This window comes from Harmonia axyridis, chromosome X (genome assembly GCF_914767665.1).
Source record: "Harmonia axyridis chromosome X, icHarAxyr1.1, whole genome shotgun sequence".
Lineage (NCBI taxonomy): Eukaryota > Metazoa > Arthropoda > Insecta > Coleoptera > Coccinellidae > Harmonia > Harmonia axyridis.
This window is the reverse complement of record NC_059508.1, coordinates 170,839-193,736: the sequence shown is the minus strand read 5'-3', so window position 1 is coordinate 193,736 and position 22,898 is coordinate 170,839. Positions and strand designations below refer to the sequence as shown.

Below are 22,898 nucleotides of genomic sequence, written 5' to 3'. Positions count from 1 at the left end.
TAACCTTCATAGAACCTTCTATGATTACTCCGAATACCTCCTCGCGTTCTTATGTTCCTAATACACAATTTCAGATTTACGAAACGAGGAACAGGACCAGATAGATCCATGGAAAAATCGAGCAGGTATCTATCTGATGAGTAACTTGAATAATGAATTTATGCATTGCTTTTTATTGCTTCTGCAGACATTTTACTCTGTAATTGTAGTATATACCTTAATTCCGATTTCATAGGATTTATATTAATGTAATTCTTAATTATCTTATGGAAAATTTTAAAATTTATGATATTGTAAGTAAGATTTCAGTTTATGTGAAAAATTCATTGATATTGATGTGTCGTTTATTAGTTACTTCTACAGACATTTCATATGCCTAAATTTAAATTTTTGTATTGAAGATCATTTGCACCAATGATTCTTTATTGTCATGGCTAAGAGAAAAGGAATTTTTATTTTCAATTAGGTGTATTGGCTGTGATTGAATACTGAAATAGAGAACCATGAATTATATCAATTTTTGAAAAATCATTTGCACCAATGATTCTTGATTGTCATGGCTAAGAGAGAAGGAATTTTTATTTACAATTAGGTGTATTGGCTGTGATTGAATACTGAAATAGAGAACCATCAATTATATCAATTTTTGAAAAATCATTTGCACCAATGATTCTTGATTGTCATGGCTAAGAGAGAAGGAATTTTTATTACAATTAGATGTATTGGCTTGGCTGTGATTGAATACTGAAATAGAGAACCATGAATTATATCACTTTTTGAAGAATAATTACTATTATTCATTACAATATAATCAGTCTGTGCTGTGAGTCATCTACACACAATTCAATGAACCGCTACCAAATACGGGTAGAATTCTATAATCAATAGGTCTCATCCTCCGGCAGGTTCGAAGTCATTCATTTAGATGTCACCATAGAACAAAAATTTTCAGGGGGTTGACTGGTTATCATTTTCATCAAGTCTAGAATAGAGTCTTCCTTTTCTTGTAGAAACATTTTTCTACTCAAAATCGATACCAAATCAGAATTCTACAATTCAGAAAACTACTACTAACATGAAAATATGCATGAATTTCAACAGTTGATTCTTAGAAAAAAAAACCCTAAACCACCGCCTGGCTACGCCCATGCTGTTACTCGCTTCGTGAAGTGTCGTTGCCTTTCGTTGACCATAGAAATAGTTAAGCTATTAGGAGTAACCTTCATAGAACCTTCTATGATTACTCCGAATACCTCCTCGTCTTCCTATGTTCCTAATACAAAATTTCAGATTTACGAAACGAGGAACAGGACCGAATCCATAGAATTATCGAGGAGGTATCTGATGAGAAACGTGAAAAATAAATTTATGTATTATATTATTTTTGCAGGCATTTTACTCTATAATTTAAAATTGCAGACATTTTACTCTATATAAAAAATTTAAATTTTTGTATTGAAGATCATTTGCACCAATGATTCTTGATTGTCATGGCTAAGAGAAAAGGAATTTTTATTTTCAATTAGGTGTATTGGCTGTGATTGAATACTGAAATAGAGAACCATGAATTATATCAATTTTTGAAAAATCATTTGCACCAATGATTCTTGATTGTCATGGCTAAGAGAAAAGGAATTTTTATTTACAATTAGGTGTATTGGCTGTGATTGAATACTGAAATAGAGAACCATCAATTATATCAATTTTTGAAAAATTGAAATAGTAGTTCAGTAAGATGCGGATAGATGGCTAGTAGCCAAATTCTCGATTGATCAATTCGATATATCGCTCATCCGAAAGAAAAGTGTTACTTTCTTGAATATCTAGATTCTTCCATTGAATTACTCCAAAATAGCCAATTAATTTTTTTAACGAATTTCGTATTTCCAAAAAGAATGAGAATTGCAAAATCCGGAGCAGGATTTTTTTGATCGAAAACCTTCTAAAAATTCTTCAGCCTAGCCAACTTCAAAATATTTTACGATCACAAGTCCAAATGGGTATTCGATTCATAACAAATTTCATAATTAGATCTTACATAAAGTTTATTCATTACAATAAAAAAATTATAATTTCCTCTTTATTTACAATAAAAATATTCTCCATTGTAGTTTTCTCCTTTAGTTTAGTTCTACAAGTCAGAATTGGAACAATCAACTTATATATACTTCAGATGGTTTGATTTTCCAAAAAAATAAAATAAAGTATCTGAAGAATCATAAAGTCCATAAGCAGTTTTTATTACTGAAGAAGACCAAAATTTAGTTCACACATAGTTTACTAAAAGAAGAAGTCCTCGAATAAATCGGTCTACGAAAAATGTTTTGCTGATCATTTTAACTTGTCAACAGTGCAACATTGATTTCTTTCACCATTTTAACCCTATGCAACATTTTTTCTAATGCATCCCTTGGTAATGGCATTGTTGAGTACCATACGGGGCTGTCAGGAACACAAGATCTCTCTGGTTGAAGATAAAACACATCGTTCCTGGTTTTAACACTCTCTGGACTGTAAATAAATGAACAACAGAATTAATAAAATGAAAAATTGATAAATAAATGATAATTAAGATGAAAACTTGAAAAAACAAACGGACAATACAAAAACCGAAGAACTGAACTACGATTACCAAAAAACATACCATTTTGACAAGTAGAATTCGTACAACTTCACAGGACACCTGAGGGGATTTTCTTCATTTTCCTGTTGCTCGTAAACTTTCTTCTTTCTCGAATTATTCTCTAAAAATATTAATATCAACAATAAATGATGAAATATACAATATTGTTTTATGGACTTACGTATGGCACTTTGAGGAGGGTAAAACCTTAGTAAAACATTTCTAGATCCAGGTATTTTCGATGCTCCAGCTTGATTAGGGTTCCTTTTCCAATGCTTCATGATGTGGGAAAATGACAATTGCATATGTTCATCTACAGTCTACAAATGAAACGGCATTGAAAAAAATTTTTTTTTAAGACTAGGAGTGTATTTTAATACTCACTGTAAGGTTGAAATGTTTCGTATTGAAAAACATCAATGTGCTTAAAAGTACATGTGGAGAGTGAGCACCAAGCTGTTTGCTTTCCCATAAATGCTCTTCTTCTACCCTTGTAACGATGTAATGAGAATCGTTATAAAGTACAGAGAATCTCCTAGCCACTTCGTCCAAACAATCGGTGAATTTCTCATAATACGCATCACAAAATATATTGTCAATTCTCCCATTTTCAAACAGATATTGTTGAATTCCTAAAAATGAAATGTCGAATTATACATCACAGTTTTTCAAATACAACGACCTGTTGAGAGAAATATGGGCACTAAAAAGCAGCCAATCAGCCTTTAGTCAAGGCTTCTAATAGAAGATTCGAAAAAACCTGGCCAATTGACCTTAGCCGAGACTAAAGCTCTGACAACATAGTACCTAAAACTATCCTCTGTCATTTCCTGCTATTTTTTGTTTGACATTTTAATAATATATTGATCTTACCTAAACAGAGATAATATATCGTATCAGGTGCATATTCGGCTCCATTTGGCTTCCGAACTTCCTTAACGAACAAACAGAGGGAATAATTCAGTTCATCGGCAGTGAGCTGTAAGATTTCTGTCTTGAACAGTTTCACCCTTCTGGAAGACTTTTCAATCTCTGCGTTCTTAAAAGTAACCCATTGCTTCCAAGCGTTGACCCCAAAAGTATACTTGAGACACATATTGGCATCAGGTTTCTCTTGAGGCTCCGGAGGCGGTGCAGGTTGCATCAGAGGCATTTCCACATGCTGAGATAAACTTCTTCGGCCCCTCTTCGTTATCGTTCCTTGTCTCGGACTACCACGTAATGCTGAAAATGAAACAAATGAAAAGTGTTCCATAAGCCAATTTTCAAGTGTCCTTCATCAGAAAGTCCAAATAGTAGCCCTTTTCAAGAAGAAAAAGAATCGGCTTGTTCGTGAATGCTCCATAACTACGAAACAAAACCTCGGTCTGTTGTGTCAATTACTTTTTCTTCTTTTTGTCAACAAAATTTCAATTTCTATGAACTATTACTGAATGCACTAGTTTTCAGAATAGCCAACCCTGGGATACTCGACAGTTACAAATAAAAGGAAGCTTACTCTGAAAGACTGTTAAAGGGAGCCTGTTAGTGGCTCCAGTTTCATAAACATAATCCGACTGTCTTTTAGAGAAAGCTTCTTTTAATTCGTAATTATCAAGTATCTTACGGTTGGCTATTCTGAGAACTAGATTTAATGCTTACATTTAGTAAAATTTCAAAGAAATTGCCAAAAAGAAGAAAAACCAGTTTAATATTCTTTGTAAAAATTGACTCAAAAGACCGAGGTATTAAACAAGCAAGCTTGACAAAAATGATTTTTTTTCTTGTTTTTATTTTTTATTATGACCTACCTCTTTTGCGTCCTCTTTGACTTCTATCCATGAGATGTAACTGTTCAGAGGAAACCTCTTCAGACACCTCAGGGTGCACCTCATCCTGCGTTTGAGAAGCTGTAATCGTACTAGCTGTTAAAGCACCTTCCAAATCGACAGCTGGTTCGTCAAGCTCTGTTGCCATTTTAAGAGCCATCTGTAACATGTCATCTCCAAATGTATTACTGCCATCTTGCGGTTCTGGACTAAAACTTCCACCTCCAGTATCATCTGCAACTGTATCCTCTACGTCACTTTCTGAATCAGTGTTTTCTTCCTTTTTATCGTCAGCTACCATCTCGGCCATCATTAAGAGTTCTGCCTCATATGGATTCGTTGGAATTTTTACTTGAATTTTCTGCAAAATAATTTAGTTACTGAAATGTTAGAACTAATAATAATGATATAGAATAATTAATAATAGCAAACCTAAAAACATAATAATGATAAAACAAAATTATTGGTAACTCACTTTAATTTCCTTCATTATGCCATTGGCGGAGTTTCTTGTTGTTGGAATGAACACGGGAACTGGCACAGGAATAGGAATTGGCACCGGTATTGGTACAGGGGCGGAGAACATGTGCATCGGTAGGGGTACAAATATCGGAACAGGGACGGGAATCAAAATTTTTTCCGCTTCTCTCTTCTCAGTTTGGACAGAGGCGTGCTCCACTTTAGTTGCAGCATTTACTCCCTTGTTGCACATGCGCGGACGGCATAAGGTAGCTACGTTTCGTTGACTTGGAACTGGCGTAGGTTTAACTATAATATGATGCTTTACCTGGAAAATAATATTGTAATAAAAGGAAACAGAAGGTTTTCCATTAAAAAAAAAATAAGTCTTTTGGCAAAATGATTTTAAATAATATTGAAAACACTTATTTGGAATTAATTTCTTAAAGATAATGTCGGCCGAAGTGGAAAGTACTTTCTTGATGTATTTGTAAATAATAGAATTAAATTTTCTTTTTACCTGGACAGGTATCTCGATGTTATTTTGGTGTGTGACAGAAGTTTGAGACATAGAGGTGGAAGTAGCAATAGATGCTTTAGACCTAGTAGTTCTCGGTGTTGGTACTGCACCGTTAGTATTGGCAGCCAAACTCTGCACTCGACTGATAACCGGTAGGTTTGTTTCGACAGCTCTACTAACAGTGTCGGTTCCTTTACCAAGTCTTTTACTACGTTTCGGAGTGCCTGTTGGAACTGGAAACTGATCCTCCGCTAGAGTAATAGGTGACTTATTATACTGGCTTTGAAACGACATAACACAGCCGTAAGAACAAAAATTTCTAATCGAGGAATCGGACATGGTAAGATGATACAAGGCTTGGAGACTTTTTTTACAAAGGTCACATTGCGTTCTGAAACAGTATCAATTGAATTTGAGAATACAAATAGAGAGGAGCTGTTCTTACTTTTTGGAAGAAACGGCGTTTAAAGACACCTTATAAAGATTTAAGCAATTCACGCTGCACATATTGAGCAATGGTCCATTCTCATTGAATCTTCGGATCATATCGAAATTGTATTTTTTCACTTTACACCAAGTACAGGGAACAATTTTTCTGTGTGCTATTATGTAAATGTTTTGGCAGCTATTTGAACAGAAACTCTGTTGTGTGTTTTCGTAGAACATCGTATGTTGTTCTAGAGTTTTTTTCGAGAAATTCCTTTGACACATAGCACACTTTGCGGATTTGATGTTATTGACAAAGCTGAAGGCAACGAAGCAACGTTCGCTGCAAAAATAGTTGTCAGTTTCGTCGTGATTGAATGATAACGTTATAGGTTTGCTTAGTTTGCAAACGCAACATTGTGTGCCTTCAGCTACTTTAGGGGGTCTATTATTTGTCAATATATCATAATTTTCCATACATTTTTGGGAGCAGAAGTCTTTAATTTGTCCTTTCTCTCCTACTGCCAGGAAGGCTGAAAAAATAGTTTAATACAAGAATGTTAAAATGAGCCTTCTGTAAAAGTTTTACACAGGGTGTTCCTAAATTGAATGTACAAACAAAAATGATAGATTCCATTAAAAGTCCAATAATCGCTTTGTAGTTCAGGTGTGGTTGTGTGTTTAGGAACACCCCATACATTACTTCCTCTAATTCACTGAAGTTTTAGTGAAATTAATTAAATATTTCCATGTATATCATTAGAGAAACAAATATCTAGATTCTATAATTTCATAAAATGACAATTGTTACCTTCAGCTCCAGTGGACATATCGAGTTGGCAGTAAGAACACACCTTGAGACCTTTCTTATGGTTTTCTAAACAATTACTCGTGCAAAATTGACGAATATCGTTTCCAAATCTAACACAATATTTTCCAAGAGAATTAGCTTTGACGTCTCCTTGACAATTTGAACATTTGGATCCTATTTCTTTTTGATGCTTAGCTGAAAAATGTCCACGATAAAATAAAATTATTAGCACATTCAGAACTGTTCGTACTTACTCAAACAAATCTCATTACAAAAATCCATAATTTCCCATGTAAGGTTTGAATCTTCGTTCATTATTTGATCGTGACAACTAGCACAGGTTCTTTTGCATACTGTAACCTCATTTTTAGAAGTCAAATCTTTAACTCTTATCTCAGAATCCCAGTTTAAAACTATCCTGCCTGTTTCTGTATTCTTAAATTCTTCCAAACACTCATCATTGCACAGATATTGTTGATTCTCCACTTTTTTGAACTGATATTTTGGTTTACGAACCTTAAAAAAAGATTTCAATTATTTATGATATCCTTAGAATGTTTATGAAATATTACTTACCCAACCACATTTATAGCATGTCTGCGGGTTATCATCTTTATACTTAATTACAGTGTATGTAAGTTCTTGAACTTCTGTAGCTTGATTAGCTTCTTGAGTAGCTGTTGAAAGATCCTTCAGAGGTGATAAATTACAAGCAGTAATTTTTTCTTCTTGGGATAAAACCCTCTGTGTATCTGGTATAATGCATATTTCTTCATCTGCACCTTCCGCCATAGAATCTATATTCTCAGTATCATTTTCATCTCCTCCAATTGGATCTTCTAGCAGTTCATCCCCTAGTAATAAGAGAACATGTTACTTTAGTAAAAAAAAATTACATCTGAATAGGACTTTACCTTTGCTTGTATCTTTTTCAATTTCATCTTTTTCAGTGTTGACCTGAACAAATTCAGTATTATCACTTTGTTCATTCTCCATATCACTTTCTTTAGTGGATGCAAAAGTACTACATTCTTTTTCTAAAATAAACATCAAAATGTATTAATCTAATACATATATACACTTTCAATAAAATTATTTCCATTTATATATTCGATAATGGTATGAGAGTTTTGATATTTAACATCATATTTGATAGTAATAATAATAATAATACCTCATACATATATGATTTCAATTACGTTCAACTCTATTTCATTTTCATTCAGTGAATTATCACTAACCTTCAAGAGAATCTTTGTCACTTTCTGGTGTTAAATTACTGTCCTCAGTTGAATCAGTCACTTTGTTTTGTGTAGACTGACTGTTACTCTCTTCTACAACAGGAGAGTTATCGCGACTACTCTTTTCAAGTTTATCATCTGATTCCCCTTGGGATTTATCAGTGATGAGAGTACCCGTTGAGGTTTCTATTGTTTTAATTTTCGAGTCATCTTCATAATTTTTGGAGCATGTAGAACCCTCTCCAGACTCTTCTTTGGAATCTTCAGTTGATTCACAAGATTTGTCATTAGAGATTGTATTCGAACTATCTGTTTCAGGCAGTACTATAGTTTCATTCTCTGAAATAACTCTGTCTTCTTTATCGTCTTGTTTTGGCGACTGTTTATCCTCATCCATACTGCTAAAAAAAGTCCCAATGGATAAATGCGAATTATTTTTAATAACCCAAAAAATGTAAGGAATATAGAATTTACTTGAATAAATATAAATGTCTAATACATGTAGCTGTAATACCAGCAGATTTCAAAAGACAACCAAATTTTTCCGGTATTGTTTTAATTTTATTTTAAAGTAATATTAATGGAAACAACAACTGAAACCTAGAGAGAAGCCACAGACATAGAAAGATTTAATCATAGAATTAAAATTATTTACTTTCCCTGATGTTTTAAGGGATGAGCATTTTTTAATTCCGACATTTCCGACAGTAGGTATCGAATGTCATAATTAAACAGTTCTGTGTTGCTTTCCGTCATTTGACATATGCAAAATCTATGTACACAATCTATTAACCTCAGTTAATTATTTGTAATTCGTCGCAATCTAAATCCCGAAATTCATAAATTAAGTTCGCAGAGATTTGTTTTAAAAATGCCCAAAAGAAAAATACATTCCCTTGACTCTGATGAGGAAGATGAGAAGAAAGATAATGGAGTATTACATGTTGATGATATTGAAGGTTTTTATTGATTGCTTATAAATTTTTCGTCTACTCAGTCGAAATTTTCTTATAGGTCAGGAAGATGGTATGGCAAGACAAGAAGAAGGACATAGAATGACTGCCTTTAATATGAAAGAAGAAATGAATGAAGGGCATTTTGACAAAGAGGGCCACTTCATATGGAAAAACGATGAAGAAATACGAGACAATTGGTTGGATAATATTGACTGGCATAAAGTTAAAGATAATCCGAATAGTCAATACAATTTAACTGATACTGCTCTTGGGCTTGGAGATGACAGTGATGGTTCCGACTTGGAAGCATTCGATGAAACAAAAAACTATCAAGAAATGTTGAATTTCATGAATCCTGGTGAAACTGTCAATAAAGCCCTTAATAGGCTTGGAGGTACAAATTGGAGTTTTTTTTTTATGTGTCACTTAAACATTGCCTAACATTTTTTGAATCCTAAGGTAAAAACAAGAAATTGTCAAGTGTTGAAAGATTGAAAAGGAAAAAAGCTGGAACATTAGTGGAAAACCAAGATGTTGTCAAACTGACTGCATTAGCCAATGATAACTTGACCGCACTGGGAAATATGAATATATATCAGGAAACGTACGAAAGTATTTCTAAAAAGGTATGTTATGAAAGCTATACGATTAATTATTAATAATAATTATTAATAATAATCTTATTGTCATCTTTTCTTTCAGATACACAAAAAAATGAAACCACTGGAGGCAGAAGATGACATGTTCGCAGACGATTTTAACTCTGCCGCTAAACCATCTAGTTCCAAAGCAGAAACAGAAGATGAAAAAACGGGCAATGAAGAAGTAATGTGGGAATTCAAATGGAATCAAGATACGGATGAGGTTCATGGACCGCACTCAAGCTCCCAAATGCTAAAGTGGGTAAAAGAGGGTTACTTCAAAAGTGGCGTCTTTGTTCGTAAACATGGCGAAAATTCCAATTTCTATACATCAAATAGAATCGACTTCGATTTGTATATCTAGATTAATTATAATTGTTAAGTAAAATTTTGTTTTATTCTTTGTATTGATGAAGGCTTTCATGATCAGATGAACTATGCTAAATAAAAACAGCATTTTTTTAATTAAAATTTATTGCTCAACACCCAAATACATTTAAGGAATGCTTAATATATTAATACCTTCAAGGGTATCTTTATAATCAAAATAACCATTAATACAGTAAATATAATAAAATATATAGTAGAATATACCCAAGGTGATGTTGGTTATTACATCTATTTTAACTGAAGGATAGCTTTAACCACACTATCAATTTTGTAATCGTGCTGTTCGAGTAAATAATTAAGGAAATTACTTTCGTTAGAGAAGCCCATTTCATGAAGTTGTGCCAAGCCTCTCATCAATCTAGGATCTGAAATAAAAACGTTTTCAAAAATTATATAAGCAAATGTAAATATTCAAATAATTCCAAAATAAGCAGGAACATTTTTAAAACCAATGAGAAGTGAACCCAAGTAATTTTTTTTGTCAAAAATCTTCATAAAAAGAACAGTGAGTGAATACCTTGTACTGGTTTTGGTGGTTGGGTTGTGGGTGTTTTTGAACTGGCCTGGGATGAAGTGTCTTCGTTATCGCTAACAATAGTCCAGTCCATTTCTTGACCACTTTTAGGTGGAGCTGCCGGTGCTGATGGTTCTTGTTGGTTCTTCTGAGGTGTAGTTGGAGCAGCAGTGCTTTGCTCAGTTTTATTTGATTCGGCAGCTGGTTCGGTTACTACAGATCCAGTTAATATTTCAATGAATGATCGAATCAAATCCGACAAAGGGTTTTGGCCGGCTTGATCGTTGTTAGATGTTGCTGTGTTATTTCCTTTTGATAACATTTCAACAAAGGGATTTCTGCAAAGTTGAATAATATTTATGAATATCTGAACTCAGTGGATAAGTGTAATATATAAAAGGGTTTTCCAATTAGTGGTTTCATTACGAATAGGTAGCTATCATCTGTAGTAATTACCAAAGGAATCCCCTTTTTTATTGAACCTCCAATTTAGGAACACCCTGTATAATTAGACTAATTTTAATTTTTTTTTTATATAGTAGTTAGATAATTACATGTTCTGTGCGACAAACTCATTCATATCTGGTGCGGTGAAAGGACAATGCTGTGTGGAAGTGCCAGCATCTTCGCTTCGTGCTTTCTCCTTTTTTCCAGTTTTGAACGCCTCTTTAGCACATCTGTGGGCTTGGAAAGCTGATTTTTTTAAAGCCCTTGCGGCATTACACATCATTTTGGTGTCAAGTTTAGCGAACGGTGTGTGGCTGTTGGGCAAACGCAACACCATGTGCTCAGAATGGTTACCATTGTTTTCACAGGTTGAACACAGGTCGTAATTGGGACACTCGATACATTTGTAACGATAGCCTGTTATTCCTTTCTCACAAATGTCGCAGATAACGCGAAACACGCGGGGTTCTTCTGAAAAAAGAAAATTGGAGTCAATTGTTCCATAAGAATTTTTTTGGGAGCTTACCAGGAGAATTTTTCGAATTGGCATTGATGTATAAGACTTTTGGATTGTAATTCATTTCTGTTAATGCTGTTATGAAATCTTCGTCACTTGATATCGAAATAAGATCACCATCGGCATCTGAAAGAAACATATAATTGCTACATCCAATTATCATTTAAAAGCTCCAAAATCATCTAAATAAAATATGGTGGATGAACTTAGGTAGTAATGAATTTTTCTATTAAGTCTATCGTTAGATACGATTAATATTACGAACAGTATTTGAGAGGATTATTGCCTAATACAAATTTTGTAAAACCATTTTTAATCATCTCCTTCCAATCTAGAATAATGAAATTGTATTCGAAAAAATTTACAAAAACGTGTAAATGGCGGATGCGCTACTTTATTGAATCCATTTCGTGAAAACGAATTCAAATGAGGACTACACCACTGACTTTCTTCTCATTTGTAGTCTGAATGATGGTAAACGTAAATCCTACTGTAGATTGAAAGGGAATGAGAACAGGTACAAACAACGTAATTGCATAAGATGTCATTGAACTGTATGTACTTACCTTTCCAATTGATTTTGAAGTCGCAGTTTCTTAGACCAGGGAATATGGACTTCAATTTCTCCTCCATGAAAATGAAACTTGTTACAGTATCATGGTCAACGAAGAATCGTTTTACTTCGGAATTTTCTCCATCCACATAATAGGCTTTGAAATTTATGCCAGAATTAGACATTTTCGCTGGAAATACAATATATGATAATTATTAAAATTAAACAAGTACTTTTTACTGCATATACGTAAACTTTAAGGTAACTCCACAATTTATCGATATGTTTTGATGAATTTCAAAAAAAAATGGCCTTGAACCTTTACAATTGCAAGAATTAGAAGTCTTGATTGCAAAGTCGATTTTATTCAGTAAAAATATTTTGAATCGAACCTATCAAGAAATAAGTATGTTCGTAGATTCTAGAGAAATGAAAATAAATAAAAATATAAAGTATCACGTATTTTTTCTTCTGAATCAGAATGAATAAAATATTGCATCATGTTACTTAATATTATAGACTTTTTATTCATTCACAAATATATTGTGTTCGTTTATTTCATAAGAAATCAAAATGAAATTGGTGCGTATTTTTTGTGAAAATGCGCTATTTTTCTCAAGAATATTTCTTTTAAAAGATATTGAAAACGTTTGTAAAAGTTTGTAAGACCGAAATTGTAAACAGAAATATTGAACTTACATTGTTATTAATGCGTTGTACACTTAAACACCTGCGAAAACTTACAAAGATTGATTATGGTGCAAAAGTTTTCCAACTATATATACAACCGGTTGTTCAAAATCTGCTCATAATCGTAAACATTGATGCCAATATATATCGCCTAAAAATTCCCCTAGTAGTGGAACAAACTCTATAACGCATATGGTGATATGTGTTATCGAAGTTGGTATTCTTTTTAAAAAAAGCTTCGTCATAATTGGATTGTGGAATATGCAATATAATAACTTCGATAATGAATGAATCATAATTCTAGAAGAGTAAGGAATATTCTAGATAAACATAAAAAATTTATATGCTTTTGTGTGGTTGGAAAGGAGTAATCAGTGGGCGAAACTTTTTATTATTATTGTCCAAAATATAAGATTAGATAAATTCAGATATTTGATTTAATTGTGCGTGAAATCAATTGCATATTTTTACTGAAACAATTTTTATTTTTCCACCCATACAGAAATAAAAGAAAGAGGTTTTTTCTCATATTACCTTCCTTTTATAGATATTCAACTTAAATTTGGCATATATGATGTACCAATTTTCATAATGACAATATGCAAATTTTGAATGCAAATCTACTGGGTGATACAGTACTCGCTTCTTATTTCCTCTAGATTTTTTTGGTGGACTACTGATGGTAGTTTAGAAACATATAAAAAGAATCTTTGGTCCAGTACTACAATTTTTAGTTTCTTGTAGTTTTGTCGTATCTGCTACCGAATTCGAAATAAAAATATCAAACAACTCATCTCTAATAATCCTCAAGAAAACCCTAATTTTTATAAACAGATCCAGCTACTAAGCTGTGATGAATACATTAATTAGAAGTTTTGGTACTTGTTTACCCAATCTATAGCAACGATTAATGAAGATTCGATAAACTGGTATAATAATCATAAAAAGATGGACAAGAAATACCCTGTATCTCGAAAACAAAGCATTTACGGGCTCATGTCTATAGAACTTTTTTTAATTATCATAGGAATCTGTCATTTCCCTTTGTACCTCGAATTTAGGAATATTCTGTATAGTAATTTTAATCGTAAATAAAAATATCAAAATAGAATTATAAAAAATCTAGTAGACGAGATTCGAACCCACTATTATCCATTATTAACTGTATGTGTTTCATGGGTTGCATAAGCCAATTATTGAAATATGAGATGAAGATTTGATGAGGGTTTCTGTTGATATCTAAATTCATTAAATTAAAATCTCCATACCTTAGAAGATTCCTGTCCATTATTCCAATAAATACTAAAAATTTTTCTATTAATAATGATTTCTGTGGATGAACATAAATATTTATGCCACAGACGCATATACCTTCTAAAAACGTCAAATTGAGTTTACGTTTATCAAATTTGAATTTTTGGAGGATACTATCCCATTGAAAATCAAATAAACTGATAAATGAATGCCTCAATATGGCATCGAAGTTATTCAGACTTTCAACTGTTACACTAATAATAGCAACTAGTTTGTATACTATAATATCCAAACTCATATTCGATAAAATCTATCTTACCTCCAAAATAATTGTTGATGAAGAGTTTCATTTACCTCTTGGTGAAGCTTATTGCCAATATGATTTCAACAAGGTTGGTTAATAATTATAATAATGATCATAAGAAACATGCACATAACTTTTTCTAGTGGGATCCTAAAGTGACAACATTCCCTGGTTTATATTTGCTCAGTACATTGGTCTTCGGCAATTTTAGATTATGTTCAACATACTGGCTACGTTTAATTTCCTTCTTAACGTCTATAGTCAATATATTATTGTATTATTTGATCTTCAAGATTTATCACAGACAGGTTTGCATATTTATTGAATCGGAGAACCAGTAACTCAAAAGAATATTGTTTTAGGTGGCATGGAAAAACGTGATTTCTGCTATCAACATATCTTTATTGCCGCCACTTTATTTCTTCAGTCATTTATATTACACTGATGTATCTTCCATCATGATGACAATGCTGTTGCTAATAAGTGCAAGAAAAGAATATCATTACTTGGCTTCAGTCTTTGGTAATGATTATTAAAATAAAATAGAGAACCAAAATGGATTTCAGTGATACATTTCTTTTTAGGTGCCTTAGCAATTATGATGAGGCAAACAAATGTTATATGGATTGGAATGTTATTTGGGGATTATATTTTGAAACAGCTTTATATGCTGTCATCTGAAAAAACGAAATATCTGAAACAAGTTAAAATTTCTACAAAGGTATGTTACATTTGTATTATATGTAGCAAATATTATCTATATGTCTTTTCACAGGGTGTTGAACATTTGACTAGGAAGATTCTGACAAAACCAGCTGATATCTTGAGGAAGATAGACTTGCAGTTAGTACTAGATTGCTTATCGTACTTGTCAGTTCTCTGTAGTTTCTTAGTGTTTGTTTATTTTAATGGAAGTCTTGTAGTTGGGGATAAAACAGCACATGAAGCTACAATTCACATTGTTCAAGTTTTCTACTTTGCAACATTCACATTACTTTTTGGTTGGCCACATTTTGTAAGCAGCATTGTGCCATTTATAAAATTCTCTTGGAGAAATAAGGTTTTCTTAGCATTTTCTATTGCATTTTGCTTATGTGTCGTCCATTTTAATACTTTGATTCATCCGTATTTACTTGCTGATAATCGGCATTACATGTTTTACGTCTGGAACAGATTGTATGGAAAATATCTTTTTTTCCGTTATGCAATGATTTTCATCTACATATTTGCAATTTATGGAATTCTGTCGAAAATTTGGGATAGTAAAGACATAAGTTTTCCGCTTATGTACATTTTATGTACAGTTTTTGTCCTTGTAATGCAGAAACTTGTTGAAGTTCGATATTATCTATTTCCCTACATCTTATTCCGAATTCAAATCAAAAAAACTACACCCACAATCTTAGCCTTGGAGAATCTAACATATATGGCTGTGAATGCTTTTACTTTATATATGTTCTTCAATAAAGATATTATCTGGGATACCTACGATTATCCACAAAGACTCATTTGGTAAATGTTCTTGTTTAATGACCGAATGGAATTTGATAATCGAAATGTGTTTATTAGTTTTATCTGTTGAGTTTTGCATTTGAGAGTTACTTTTCATTTTAAGAATAACGTTATTTGAATCTTCAATATTCTATTATAAAGCTATATTAGTTTTTCTGAAATGTGCATGCCAACAAATTTCAATTCGAAAAAAATCAATGGAATTGAATTGTACTGATCTTGTTTCAAATGTACTAGACTAGAATAGTGATATGGAATAGTATCTCTGTAACACATGAGACTGTTAATAAAAATTGTTGTTTCCAATTTTATTATTTATATCCTTCAGATTATTACCTGAATTAAGGATAAGTTCAATAAAAAAAATTTTATTTCATGGGCTGATAACATGATGACAAGGTTCCTCAATCAAATTCATTTGGGTACCAAGAAAAGAAGAAAAAGAACCAAAGTTGCGTTTATTTTTATGAAAGCTAACTGTCAAAGATTAAGGTTAATCTCGAAAGTGGATTTAGGAGTGGCATATAGAAAGAGATTGTTTGAGTATTCATCAGAGTGAGTAAAAGAATTGTTTTATATTTTCAATCGAAAACACATTAGTCCTCTGGTTCATTTCAGTGATATAAGAACCAATATGAGTCTTACAATTGGAGACCACTTTGGTCTTAAATGGGACCCTAAAAATTTGGAGATCAGAACAATGTCAGTGGAAAAAACTCTGGAACCGCTGGTATTGCAAGTAACTACACTTGTTAACACCAAAGGTCCTTCTAAAAAGAAAAAAGGAAAATCTAAACGTGCCAGTGCTCTTGTAAGTACAGTTGAAAAAGCAACTGAAAATTTCATTGAGAAAGGAGAACAAATTGCTTATGAAAACCCTGATATCACTCAGGAAATGCTTGCAGCTGTTGAAGAAGTACGCAAAACAGGTAATTTCTTAACCTCTTGTCTTGTTGTTCTATAATACACTTCTTTTTTTCACTTTGCCATAAAATATTGAATCATTCAATGATGAGTCATCAGGTGATCAATAAATCTGTTGATATATGATACCTTGACTCATTACAAAATGTAAATATGTTGCAATTTATATTTTGATTAAAGATGGGTTTTACTTAAGTTTCTTATAAGAACTGTTGCTGTTATGAATTCTGCTGCTAAAATTATGCTCAATTATTTCAGGGAATGCAATGAGCATAGCAGCAAGAGAATTTTCAGAGGATCCTTGCTCTTCACTGAAGAGAGGAAACATGGTTAGAGCAGCTAGAAATCTGCTATCAGCAGTGACTCGTTTACTTATACTTGCTGACATGGTTGATGTCCACTTATTACTCAAAAGTTTACATGTAGTTGAAAACGATTTGGAAAAACTGAAGAATGCATCAAGTCAAGGAGAACTGATAGACAATATCAAAGCATTCCGTCATAATACTAATGAACTGTTGAATCAGTCAGCAAAACGTCAACAAGAGTTGAAGGATCCCCAGCTTCGAGATGATTTGGCAGCTGCCAGAGCTGTACTCAAGAAACATTCCACGATGTTATTGACAGCTTCTAAAGTATACGTAAGACATCCTGAATTAGCTGCGGCCAAAGCAAACAGAGATTACGTGTTGAAGCAAGTTTGTGAAGCAGTCAACACCATAAATGATGTTGCTCAGGGTAGAGTCACTCAACCGTCGTCTTGTCCTTATGACGGACCAGGTGAATTGGCAGCTGCACTTGATGAATTTGATGTGAGTAATTATAATAATCGTTTCCATTTGTACTTGAATTCATTTGTCTATTTCTGCGGGAAAGTCTTGCAGAACAAAATCGTCAGTTTTTCACAGATTTTTTGGTTATATTTCATTATTTAGCAGATGGAACTGTCCTGTCACAGATTTGTCAAATTTCTGATACAGAAAACAGTTCTGTCAACCAACATTTTTCAATGCAAAAAATCACTTAACAATACTTATGGAAATATTTCATTAATTTTGATGAAAATTCAGTGAATTGAAGAAGATGAAATAATGTATAATACCTGTACAGAAGGCTCATTCTAACTCAAATTCTCATGAAAGAATATCAATGCTTTTTACACTTGTATTTTAAATAACTATTATTTCATGTATCAGGATTGATGAGTTTTCTAAGTTCCTTCATGATGATGTTGGTTTTAGGATCATATGGCGATGGAACCATTAGCCTATAATGAGGTCCATACCCGGCCTTCTCTTGAAGAACGCTTGGAGAGCATTATTAGCGGTGCTGCCCTAATGGCAGATTCGAGCTGCACTAGAGATGAAAGAAGAGAACGTATAGTTGCAGAATGCAACGCTGTTAGACAGGCACTTCAAGATTTACTATCTGAGTACATGTCGAACGTAAGTAACCACAGGTTATGGGCCCAGTCACTAAAATTTAATGAATAAAAATGATAATCTAATCGGTTTATTGATTCCAGATGGGTAATAAGGACAAAAGCGAAAAGTTAGCTGGGGCTATCGACAATATGGGTAGAAAGACGAGGGATTTGAGAAGGCAGCTACGTAAAGCTGTTGTCGATCACGTCTCCGACAGGTAAAACTCCTTACTTTTGATTAGTTTTCACATATGGTGAATTGAAATTTTCTGCAGTTTTCTGGAAACGAGCGTACCACTTTTGGTCCTGATCAAAGCAGCTCAAAGTGGCAATGAAAAGGAAGTGGAGGAGTATGCAGTAGTATTCACCGAACACTCCAATAAACTTGTGGAAGTTGCAAATTTAGTATGTAGCATGTCTAATAACGAGGACGGTGTGAAGATGGTTCGATTTGCAGCTGCTCAGTTGGAAAATTTGTGCCCGGAAGTGATAAATGCAGCTAGAATTTTGGCTGCAAGACCTAGAAGTAAAGTGGCACAAGAAAACATGGATGCATTCAAACAACTTTGGGAAAATCAAGTTCGTCTGTTAACTGAAGCTGTTGACGATATCACAACAATCGATGACTTCTTGGCCGTATCAGAAAATCATATTCTCGAGGATGTTAATAAGTGCGTGCTGGCTTTGCAAGAAGGTGATTCCGATACTTTGGACAGAACGGCCAGTGGTATACAGGGCAGGTCTAACAGAGTCTGTAATGTTGTTACTGCAGAAATGGATAATTATGAACCCTGCATTTATACCAAACGAGTTTTGGAGGCTGTAAAAGTGCTGAATGAGCAAGTGATGCCGAAGTTCACGCAAAGAGTTCAAGTAGCCGTTCAAGCTTTGTCCAGCTATCCGCCAAAAGAGGTGGATGAAAATGATTTTATAGATGCTTCAAGACTTGTTTATGACGGAGTACGAGAGATACGAAGAGCAGTTCTGATGAATAGGGTTCGTTCGAATTTATTGTTTTTTATTTATCTGATGATTGTGATTTGAACTTAATGGGCTGAAGGACTTAGGTCAATTGCTCCGAATACTTTCATTCATTTTTCACAAGTGAATTGTTGAATTAAAAAAAAATAAGTGATTGATTTATTCATTCATTTCAGGCTGATGAGGATTTGGATCCTGAAGATGTTGAACTGGATGAAAATTACACATTGGAAACTAGAAGTAAATGTAAGTGCACATTAAGTCTAGTTTTTTTGTTATAAGTTCATTATTTTAGTTTTTAAATTTTTTTGTATTTGTTCACATCTGCGATGAGACTAAGTTTATAAAATAGTTCTGAACAATAATTCAATTCTAACAAAAATGAAACAATTCACAATGAACATGGTCAGCAAAAGGCTTCAATATACTAAATTTAGTATGGTGATGATTCTTATAATGAAAACAATTTACATAATTAAAAATTGATTTGTATGTTTATTGCAGCAAGTGCTCATACAGGAGAACACGGTGTTGATGAATATCCGGATATTAGTGGAATAACAACAGCCAGAGAGGCAATGGGCAAAATGCCTGATGAAGATAAAAAGAAAATTTTGCAACAGGTGGAATTCTTCAGGAGTGAAAAATTGAAGTTTGACAAAGAGGTAGCAAAGTGGGACGATGCTGGCAATGACATAATCGTGTTGGCCAAACATATGTGCATGATAATGATGGAGATGACTGATTTTACTCGGTAAGTGTGTATAATCCAGCATTTCAGTAAGAATATCATTAAATATAAATTTTACATTACATTTTAGCGATTGATAAACTTTAACTTTCCTGAATTGGAGGTATAATTTTAACTATAACATTGAACTCTTTTTCAGTGGACGTGGACCCTTGAAGACAACTATGGACGTAATTAATGCTGCTAAAAAAATTTCTGAAGCCGGAACAAAGTTGGACAAACTGACTCGACAAATAGCAGAGCAATGTCCCGAAAGTTCCACCAAGAAGGACTTGCTGGCTTATCTACAAAGAATCGCACTATACTGTCACCAAATGAATATTACATCGAAAGTGAAGGCAGATGTTCAAAATATTTCTGGCGAGCTCATCGTTTCAGGCGTAAGTGTTTTTTTGTTAACATTAGTTGTTGAATTAATTTTTTACAGCTGAACATATTTTCCCTAATTCTGTGGGAAATCCGTTCACAGTTTCACACTGATTTCATAGTTATATTTCATTATTATATGTTGGTATTCGGAACTCTCCTGTTACATATTTATCTGTCAAATTTCTTATGCAGAAATCAGTTCTGCTAACAAACATTTTCCAATGCAAAAAATCACTAATCCATCAATTTGAATTAGAGAAATTAATGCATAATATTTCTACAGAAGACCCATTCTAACATTCATTTTGAATTTGTGGAAAAATATCAATGACTTCTGCATTTTCATTATAAATAACTATTTTGCTGTTAAAATTAAAATTGAATATTTTTTATAGTTGGATAGTGCAACTTCATTAATTCAAGCAGCCAAAAATTTAATGAATGCAGTTGTATTGACTGTTAAGGCCTCTTACGTGGCATCAACGAAATACCCAAGACAAGCTGGAACTGTGGCGGTAAGGAAAATAATTACTCTCTACATTTTGCTGTCAAACAAAATTCTAACCATGGTCTTATCGATATTCACTTAGCGTTTTGCATGCAACTGTTTCGTCTTAATTTTCACATGTAACACCTTGTATAAAATTTAAGCATTATATATTTCTCATATTCAATTCAATTTTCAGTCTCCGATTGTGGTTTGGAAGATGAAAGCACCGGAGAAAAAACCTTTGGTAAGACCAGAAAAACCAGAAGAAGTTCGAGCCAAGGTGAGAAAAGGCTCACAGAAGAAGGTTCAAAACCCTATTCATGCACTGTCAGAGTTTCAGAGTGCAACTGAATCGATATAATTATATCGATTCAGTTTCTACTCTCGAGAATATTTTCATCATGGGAAATTTCCCATGATGAAAATATTCTCGAGAGTAGAAATTTAAAGTAATCATTGATTTTATCAAAATAGTGTGATTATTTGATTAATTTTTTTATATTTGAGCAGATATCATTAATATTATTATGTGAAAATGAGCCTTTACTATATGGCAATAATTTAAATGGGACATTTACCCCTAGTTATATATAACAAGTTATTTATATTTTAATTCATCAAAAATTTGTTAGATTTCTAGGCATTCTTATCGAAGGTATTACTTATTTTAGATTTTGATATTCAGTTTTTTCTTGGCAGCTAAAATTTCCTTATTAATATCAAAAACTGTGCCAAAATACCCATTTATAACTTTTTTCTATTCTTTCAAATTCGATACTGCTCATTGAGGTCCATTCCAAGACTAATTTATTATAAACTTACTGTGATAATTTTTGTATTGAAGTTTTACTATTTACTGTACCTCGATTTCGAATTTTTTTAGCTGCCTTTTCCCTTAATTGAAAATTTTCCTTATTATAATAAGTATTACTTTAATTCATTTTTTTCAGTTATATTATTGACTTACTTTTACAATCAAATCCAATCGACAAATTCAAAATTCACCCGTTATATAATCGATGAATTGAAAATCTACAAATCTAGGACTTGAATTTTTTGCTACGTTTTAAAATTTCCTTAGATTTAAATAAAAAGTAAACCTTAGATATTTTTCTAGCATGTTAATGGGACAAATATTAAAAAATATCGCGAATCTTCAATATAACATATAATTCATTCATTGATTTATTTCGGCAATAATATTGAGGGGATCCTTTGGAAAGTTTGTCGAATTCAGTTCCAATTACGGTCAATCATATTTGTGAATTGATAGCATTCAAATATATACTTTTGAAATGTAAGCAGTGGCGACTATGGGGCCTGGGCCCCCCGGAAATATCATATGAGCAAAAAAAATACTACACAAATGTAATGTAAACTAGGTGGACCTGGAAATTTTGGCTCCCCAATTGTTGAATGCTGGTGTCGCTACTGAACGTAAATTATTAATAATTGTGCATTTATGTTGAGCTTATCTAGAAATAAGAGTCTTTTGCATTAGATATAGGAAATCAATATTCAATATTTTGAATGAAACCCTGTAGTTGCACTTGCTAAACTTGAGTTGAGCACATTTTTTTAAGCTAAATATCAAAGGGAGCACTACTCTGTGGCAATCAATTTTTCAGCACGTTAAATAGAATATTAATGGTGTATCTGGAAACAAAAATGTTGTTGGTTATCCAACCGCAACATTTCAATCAAACAATTCGAATATAACAACATGGATTAGATGTAACAAACATTCTTAATGTGAAAGAACACTACTGTATCTTATTTGTATGAACGTCCTGTGATAAAACTATTGCTACACATATGAAAGTAAAATACTTATGGTGTTTTATTATATATTATTTTATTCTTTATACAAAATAAATGTGAATATCAAAAAATTCTATTTTTGTTTTTATTACAGCAAATTTTCTCTTCAAGTGTATTTGCTATATCCCTTCCGAAATAAAAATTTTCTTGTTTTTTCGATGCCATCCCAAAAATCTTGACCCCCCTATTTTGAAAGCGATGCAGTGAAATTCATCTTCAGTGATTGTTATATATTTCATTATATCTGCTATTTCATTACATTTATTATTTGTTTAGACAAATGAACTTCATTATTATTAAAATTTTCAATACATTCCTTTGAATGTATTCTTCTATATTTTTTTTATTGCTAAATAGTAGTAGTAGTAGTAACAGTCCTTTATTGTTTATAAACAAACAAATGGCCATCGAATTATTGCTAAATATAATTCAAGAACTGTGAAAAAATAGGATTGGGTAAAATTGCTCATAGA

General features: G+C 32.7%; 5 protein-coding genes across 9 annotated transcripts; 3 read left to right on the top strand and 2 right to left on the bottom strand.

Annotated features, from left to right (window-relative positions):
- Window positions 1-2,027: 2,027 nt before the first annotated feature.
- Window positions 2,028-8,521, bottom strand: LOC123685612 (zinc finger MYM-type protein 3). 2 transcript variants are annotated; one of them, XM_045625351.1, is made up of 15 exons: window positions 8,363-8,521; window positions 7,889-8,289; window positions 7,562-7,684; window positions 7,224-7,501; window positions 6,902-7,163; window positions 6,648-6,842; window positions 5,856-6,369; window positions 5,411-5,801; window positions 4,907-5,218; window positions 4,414-4,792; window positions 3,497-3,847; window positions 3,008-3,255; window positions 2,805-2,943; window positions 2,645-2,744; window positions 2,028-2,511 (listed from the first exon to the last, which is right to left on the bottom strand). In XM_045625351.1, the coding sequence occupies exons 2-15, from the start codon at window positions 8,283-8,285 to the stop codon at window positions 2,337-2,339; spliced, it is 3,864 nt and encodes a 1,287-aa protein (XP_045481307.1). In that variant the 5' UTR covers window positions 8,286-8,289; window positions 8,363-8,521; the 3' UTR covers window positions 2,028-2,336. The 2 variants fall into 2 exon arrangements, with proteins under 2 accessions (XP_045481307.1, XP_045481308.1); XM_045625352.1 differs by having other exon boundaries at window positions 7,889-8,286; window positions 8,363-8,520.
- Window positions 8,522-8,653: 132 nt separating this feature from the next.
- Window positions 8,654-9,873, top strand: LOC123685611 (CD2 antigen cytoplasmic tail-binding protein 2 homolog). Its single transcript, XM_045625350.1, has 4 exons — window positions 8,654-8,847; window positions 8,903-9,238; window positions 9,304-9,470; window positions 9,547-9,873. The coding sequence occupies exons 1-4, from the start codon at window positions 8,760-8,762 to the stop codon at window positions 9,847-9,849; spliced, it is 894 nt and encodes a 297-aa protein (XP_045481306.1). The 5' UTR covers window positions 8,654-8,759; the 3' UTR covers window positions 9,850-9,873.
- A 103-nt stretch (window positions 9,874-9,976) lies between these two features.
- LOC123685609 (sequestosome-1) lies at window positions 9,977-12,761 on the bottom strand. 2 transcript variants are annotated; one of them, XM_045625348.1, is made up of 6 exons: window positions 12,606-12,761; window positions 11,920-12,096; window positions 11,363-11,479; window positions 10,944-11,307; window positions 10,393-10,727; window positions 9,977-10,240 (listed from the first exon to the last, which is right to left on the bottom strand). In XM_045625348.1, the coding sequence occupies exons 2-6, from the start codon at window positions 12,089-12,091 to the stop codon at window positions 10,104-10,106; spliced, it is 1,125 nt and encodes a 374-aa protein (XP_045481304.1). In that variant the 5' UTR covers window positions 12,092-12,096; window positions 12,606-12,761; the 3' UTR covers window positions 9,977-10,103. The 2 variants fall into 2 exon arrangements, with proteins under 2 accessions (XP_045481304.1, XP_045481305.1); XM_045625349.1 differs by having other exon boundaries at window positions 10,944-11,304.
- A 1,201-nt stretch (window positions 12,762-13,962) lies between these two features.
- On the top strand, window positions 13,963-15,972 carry LOC123686082 (putative Dol-P-Glc:Glc(2)Man(9)GlcNAc(2)-PP-Dol alpha-1,2-glucosyltransferase). Its single transcript, XM_045626063.1, has 5 exons — window positions 13,963-14,242; window positions 14,298-14,462; window positions 14,517-14,676; window positions 14,739-14,875; window positions 14,930-15,972. The coding sequence occupies exons 1-5, from the start codon at window positions 14,069-14,071 to the stop codon at window positions 15,668-15,670; spliced, it is 1,377 nt and encodes a 458-aa protein (XP_045482019.1). The 5' UTR covers window positions 13,963-14,068; the 3' UTR covers window positions 15,671-15,972.
- Window positions 15,973-16,147: 175 nt separating this feature from the next.
- On the top strand, window positions 16,148-22,499 carry LOC123685774 (catenin alpha). 3 transcript variants are annotated; one of them, XM_045625648.1, is made up of 11 exons: window positions 16,148-16,225; window positions 16,285-16,595; window positions 16,849-17,402; window positions 17,832-18,035; window positions 18,116-18,231; window positions 18,289-19,009; window positions 19,171-19,240; window positions 19,499-19,748; window positions 19,885-20,125; window positions 20,510-20,629; window positions 20,801-22,499. In XM_045625648.1, exons 2-11 carry the CDS (start codon window positions 16,301-16,303, stop codon window positions 20,963-20,965), a joined length of 2,736 nt encoding a protein of 911 aa, XP_045481604.1. In that variant the 5' UTR covers window positions 16,148-16,225; window positions 16,285-16,300; the 3' UTR covers window positions 20,966-22,499. The 3 variants fall into 3 exon arrangements, with proteins under 3 accessions (XP_045481604.1, XP_045481605.1, XP_045481606.1); XM_045625649.1 differs by having other exon boundaries at window positions 16,156-16,595; window positions 20,801-20,964; window positions 21,013-22,499; XM_045625650.1 differs by having other exon boundaries at window positions 16,158-16,221.
- Window positions 22,500-22,898: the final 399 nt, after the last annotated feature.

Excerpts from the sequence above, each read along its gene's own strand:
- LOC123686082 (XM_045626063.1), top strand. The coding sequence starts at position 14,069 with ATGGCATCGAAGTTATTCAGACTTTCAACTGTTACACTAATAATAGCA. Across the intron at positions 14,463-14,516 it reads TCAAGATTTATCACAGACAG|GTGGCATGGAAAAACGTGAT; the intron begins GTTTGCATATTT and ends ATATTGTTTTAG. Across the intron at positions 14,677-14,738 it reads TTACTTGGCTTCAGTCTTTG|GTGCCTTAGCAATTATGATG; the intron begins GTAATGATTATT and ends ATTTCTTTTTAG.
- LOC123685612 (XM_045625351.1), bottom strand. The coding sequence starts at position 8,285 with ATGGATGAGGATAAACAGTCGCCAAAACAAGACGATAAAGAAGACAGA. Across the intron at positions 2,944-3,007 it reads CGAAACATTTCAACCTTACA|ACTGTAGATGAACATATGCA; the intron begins GTGAGTATTAAA and ends TTTCATTTGTAG. Across the intron at positions 2,745-2,804 it reads CCCTCCTCAAAGTGCCATAC|AGAATAATTCGAGAAAGAAG; the intron begins GTAAGTCCATAA and ends TAATATTTTTAG.
- LOC123685774 (XM_045625648.1), top strand. The coding sequence starts at position 16,301 with ATGAGTCTTACAATTGGAGACCACTTTGGTCTTAAATGGGACCCTAAA. Across the intron at positions 19,241-19,498 it reads ATTGGAAACTAGAAGTAAAT|CAAGTGCTCATACAGGAGAA; the intron begins GTAAGTGCACAT and ends TGTTTATTGCAG. Across the intron at positions 20,126-20,509 it reads GCGAGCTCATCGTTTCAGGC|TTGGATAGTGCAACTTCATT; the intron begins GTAAGTGTTTTT and ends TATTTTTTATAG.
- LOC123685609 (XM_045625348.1), bottom strand. The coding sequence starts at position 12,091 with ATGTCTAATTCTGGCATAAATTTCAAAGCCTATTATGTGGATGGAGAA. Across the intron at positions 11,308-11,362 it reads CAATTCGAAAAATTCTCCTG|AAGAACCCCGCGTGTTTCGC; the intron begins GTAAGCTCCCAA and ends TTCTTTTTTCAG. Across the intron at positions 10,728-10,943 it reads GAGTTTGTCGCACAGAACAT|AAATCCCTTTGTTGAAATGT; the intron begins GTAATTATCTAA and ends TCAACTTTGCAG.
- LOC123685611 (XM_045625350.1), top strand. The coding sequence starts at position 8,760 with ATGCCCAAAAGAAAAATACATTCCCTTGACTCTGATGAGGAAGATGAG. Across the intron at positions 9,239-9,303 it reads AGCCCTTAATAGGCTTGGAG|GTAAAAACAAGAAATTGTCA; the intron begins GTACAAATTGGA and ends TTGAATCCTAAG. Across the intron at positions 9,471-9,546 it reads ACGAAAGTATTTCTAAAAAG|ATACACAAAAAAATGAAACC; the intron begins GTATGTTATGAA and ends CTTTTCTTTCAG.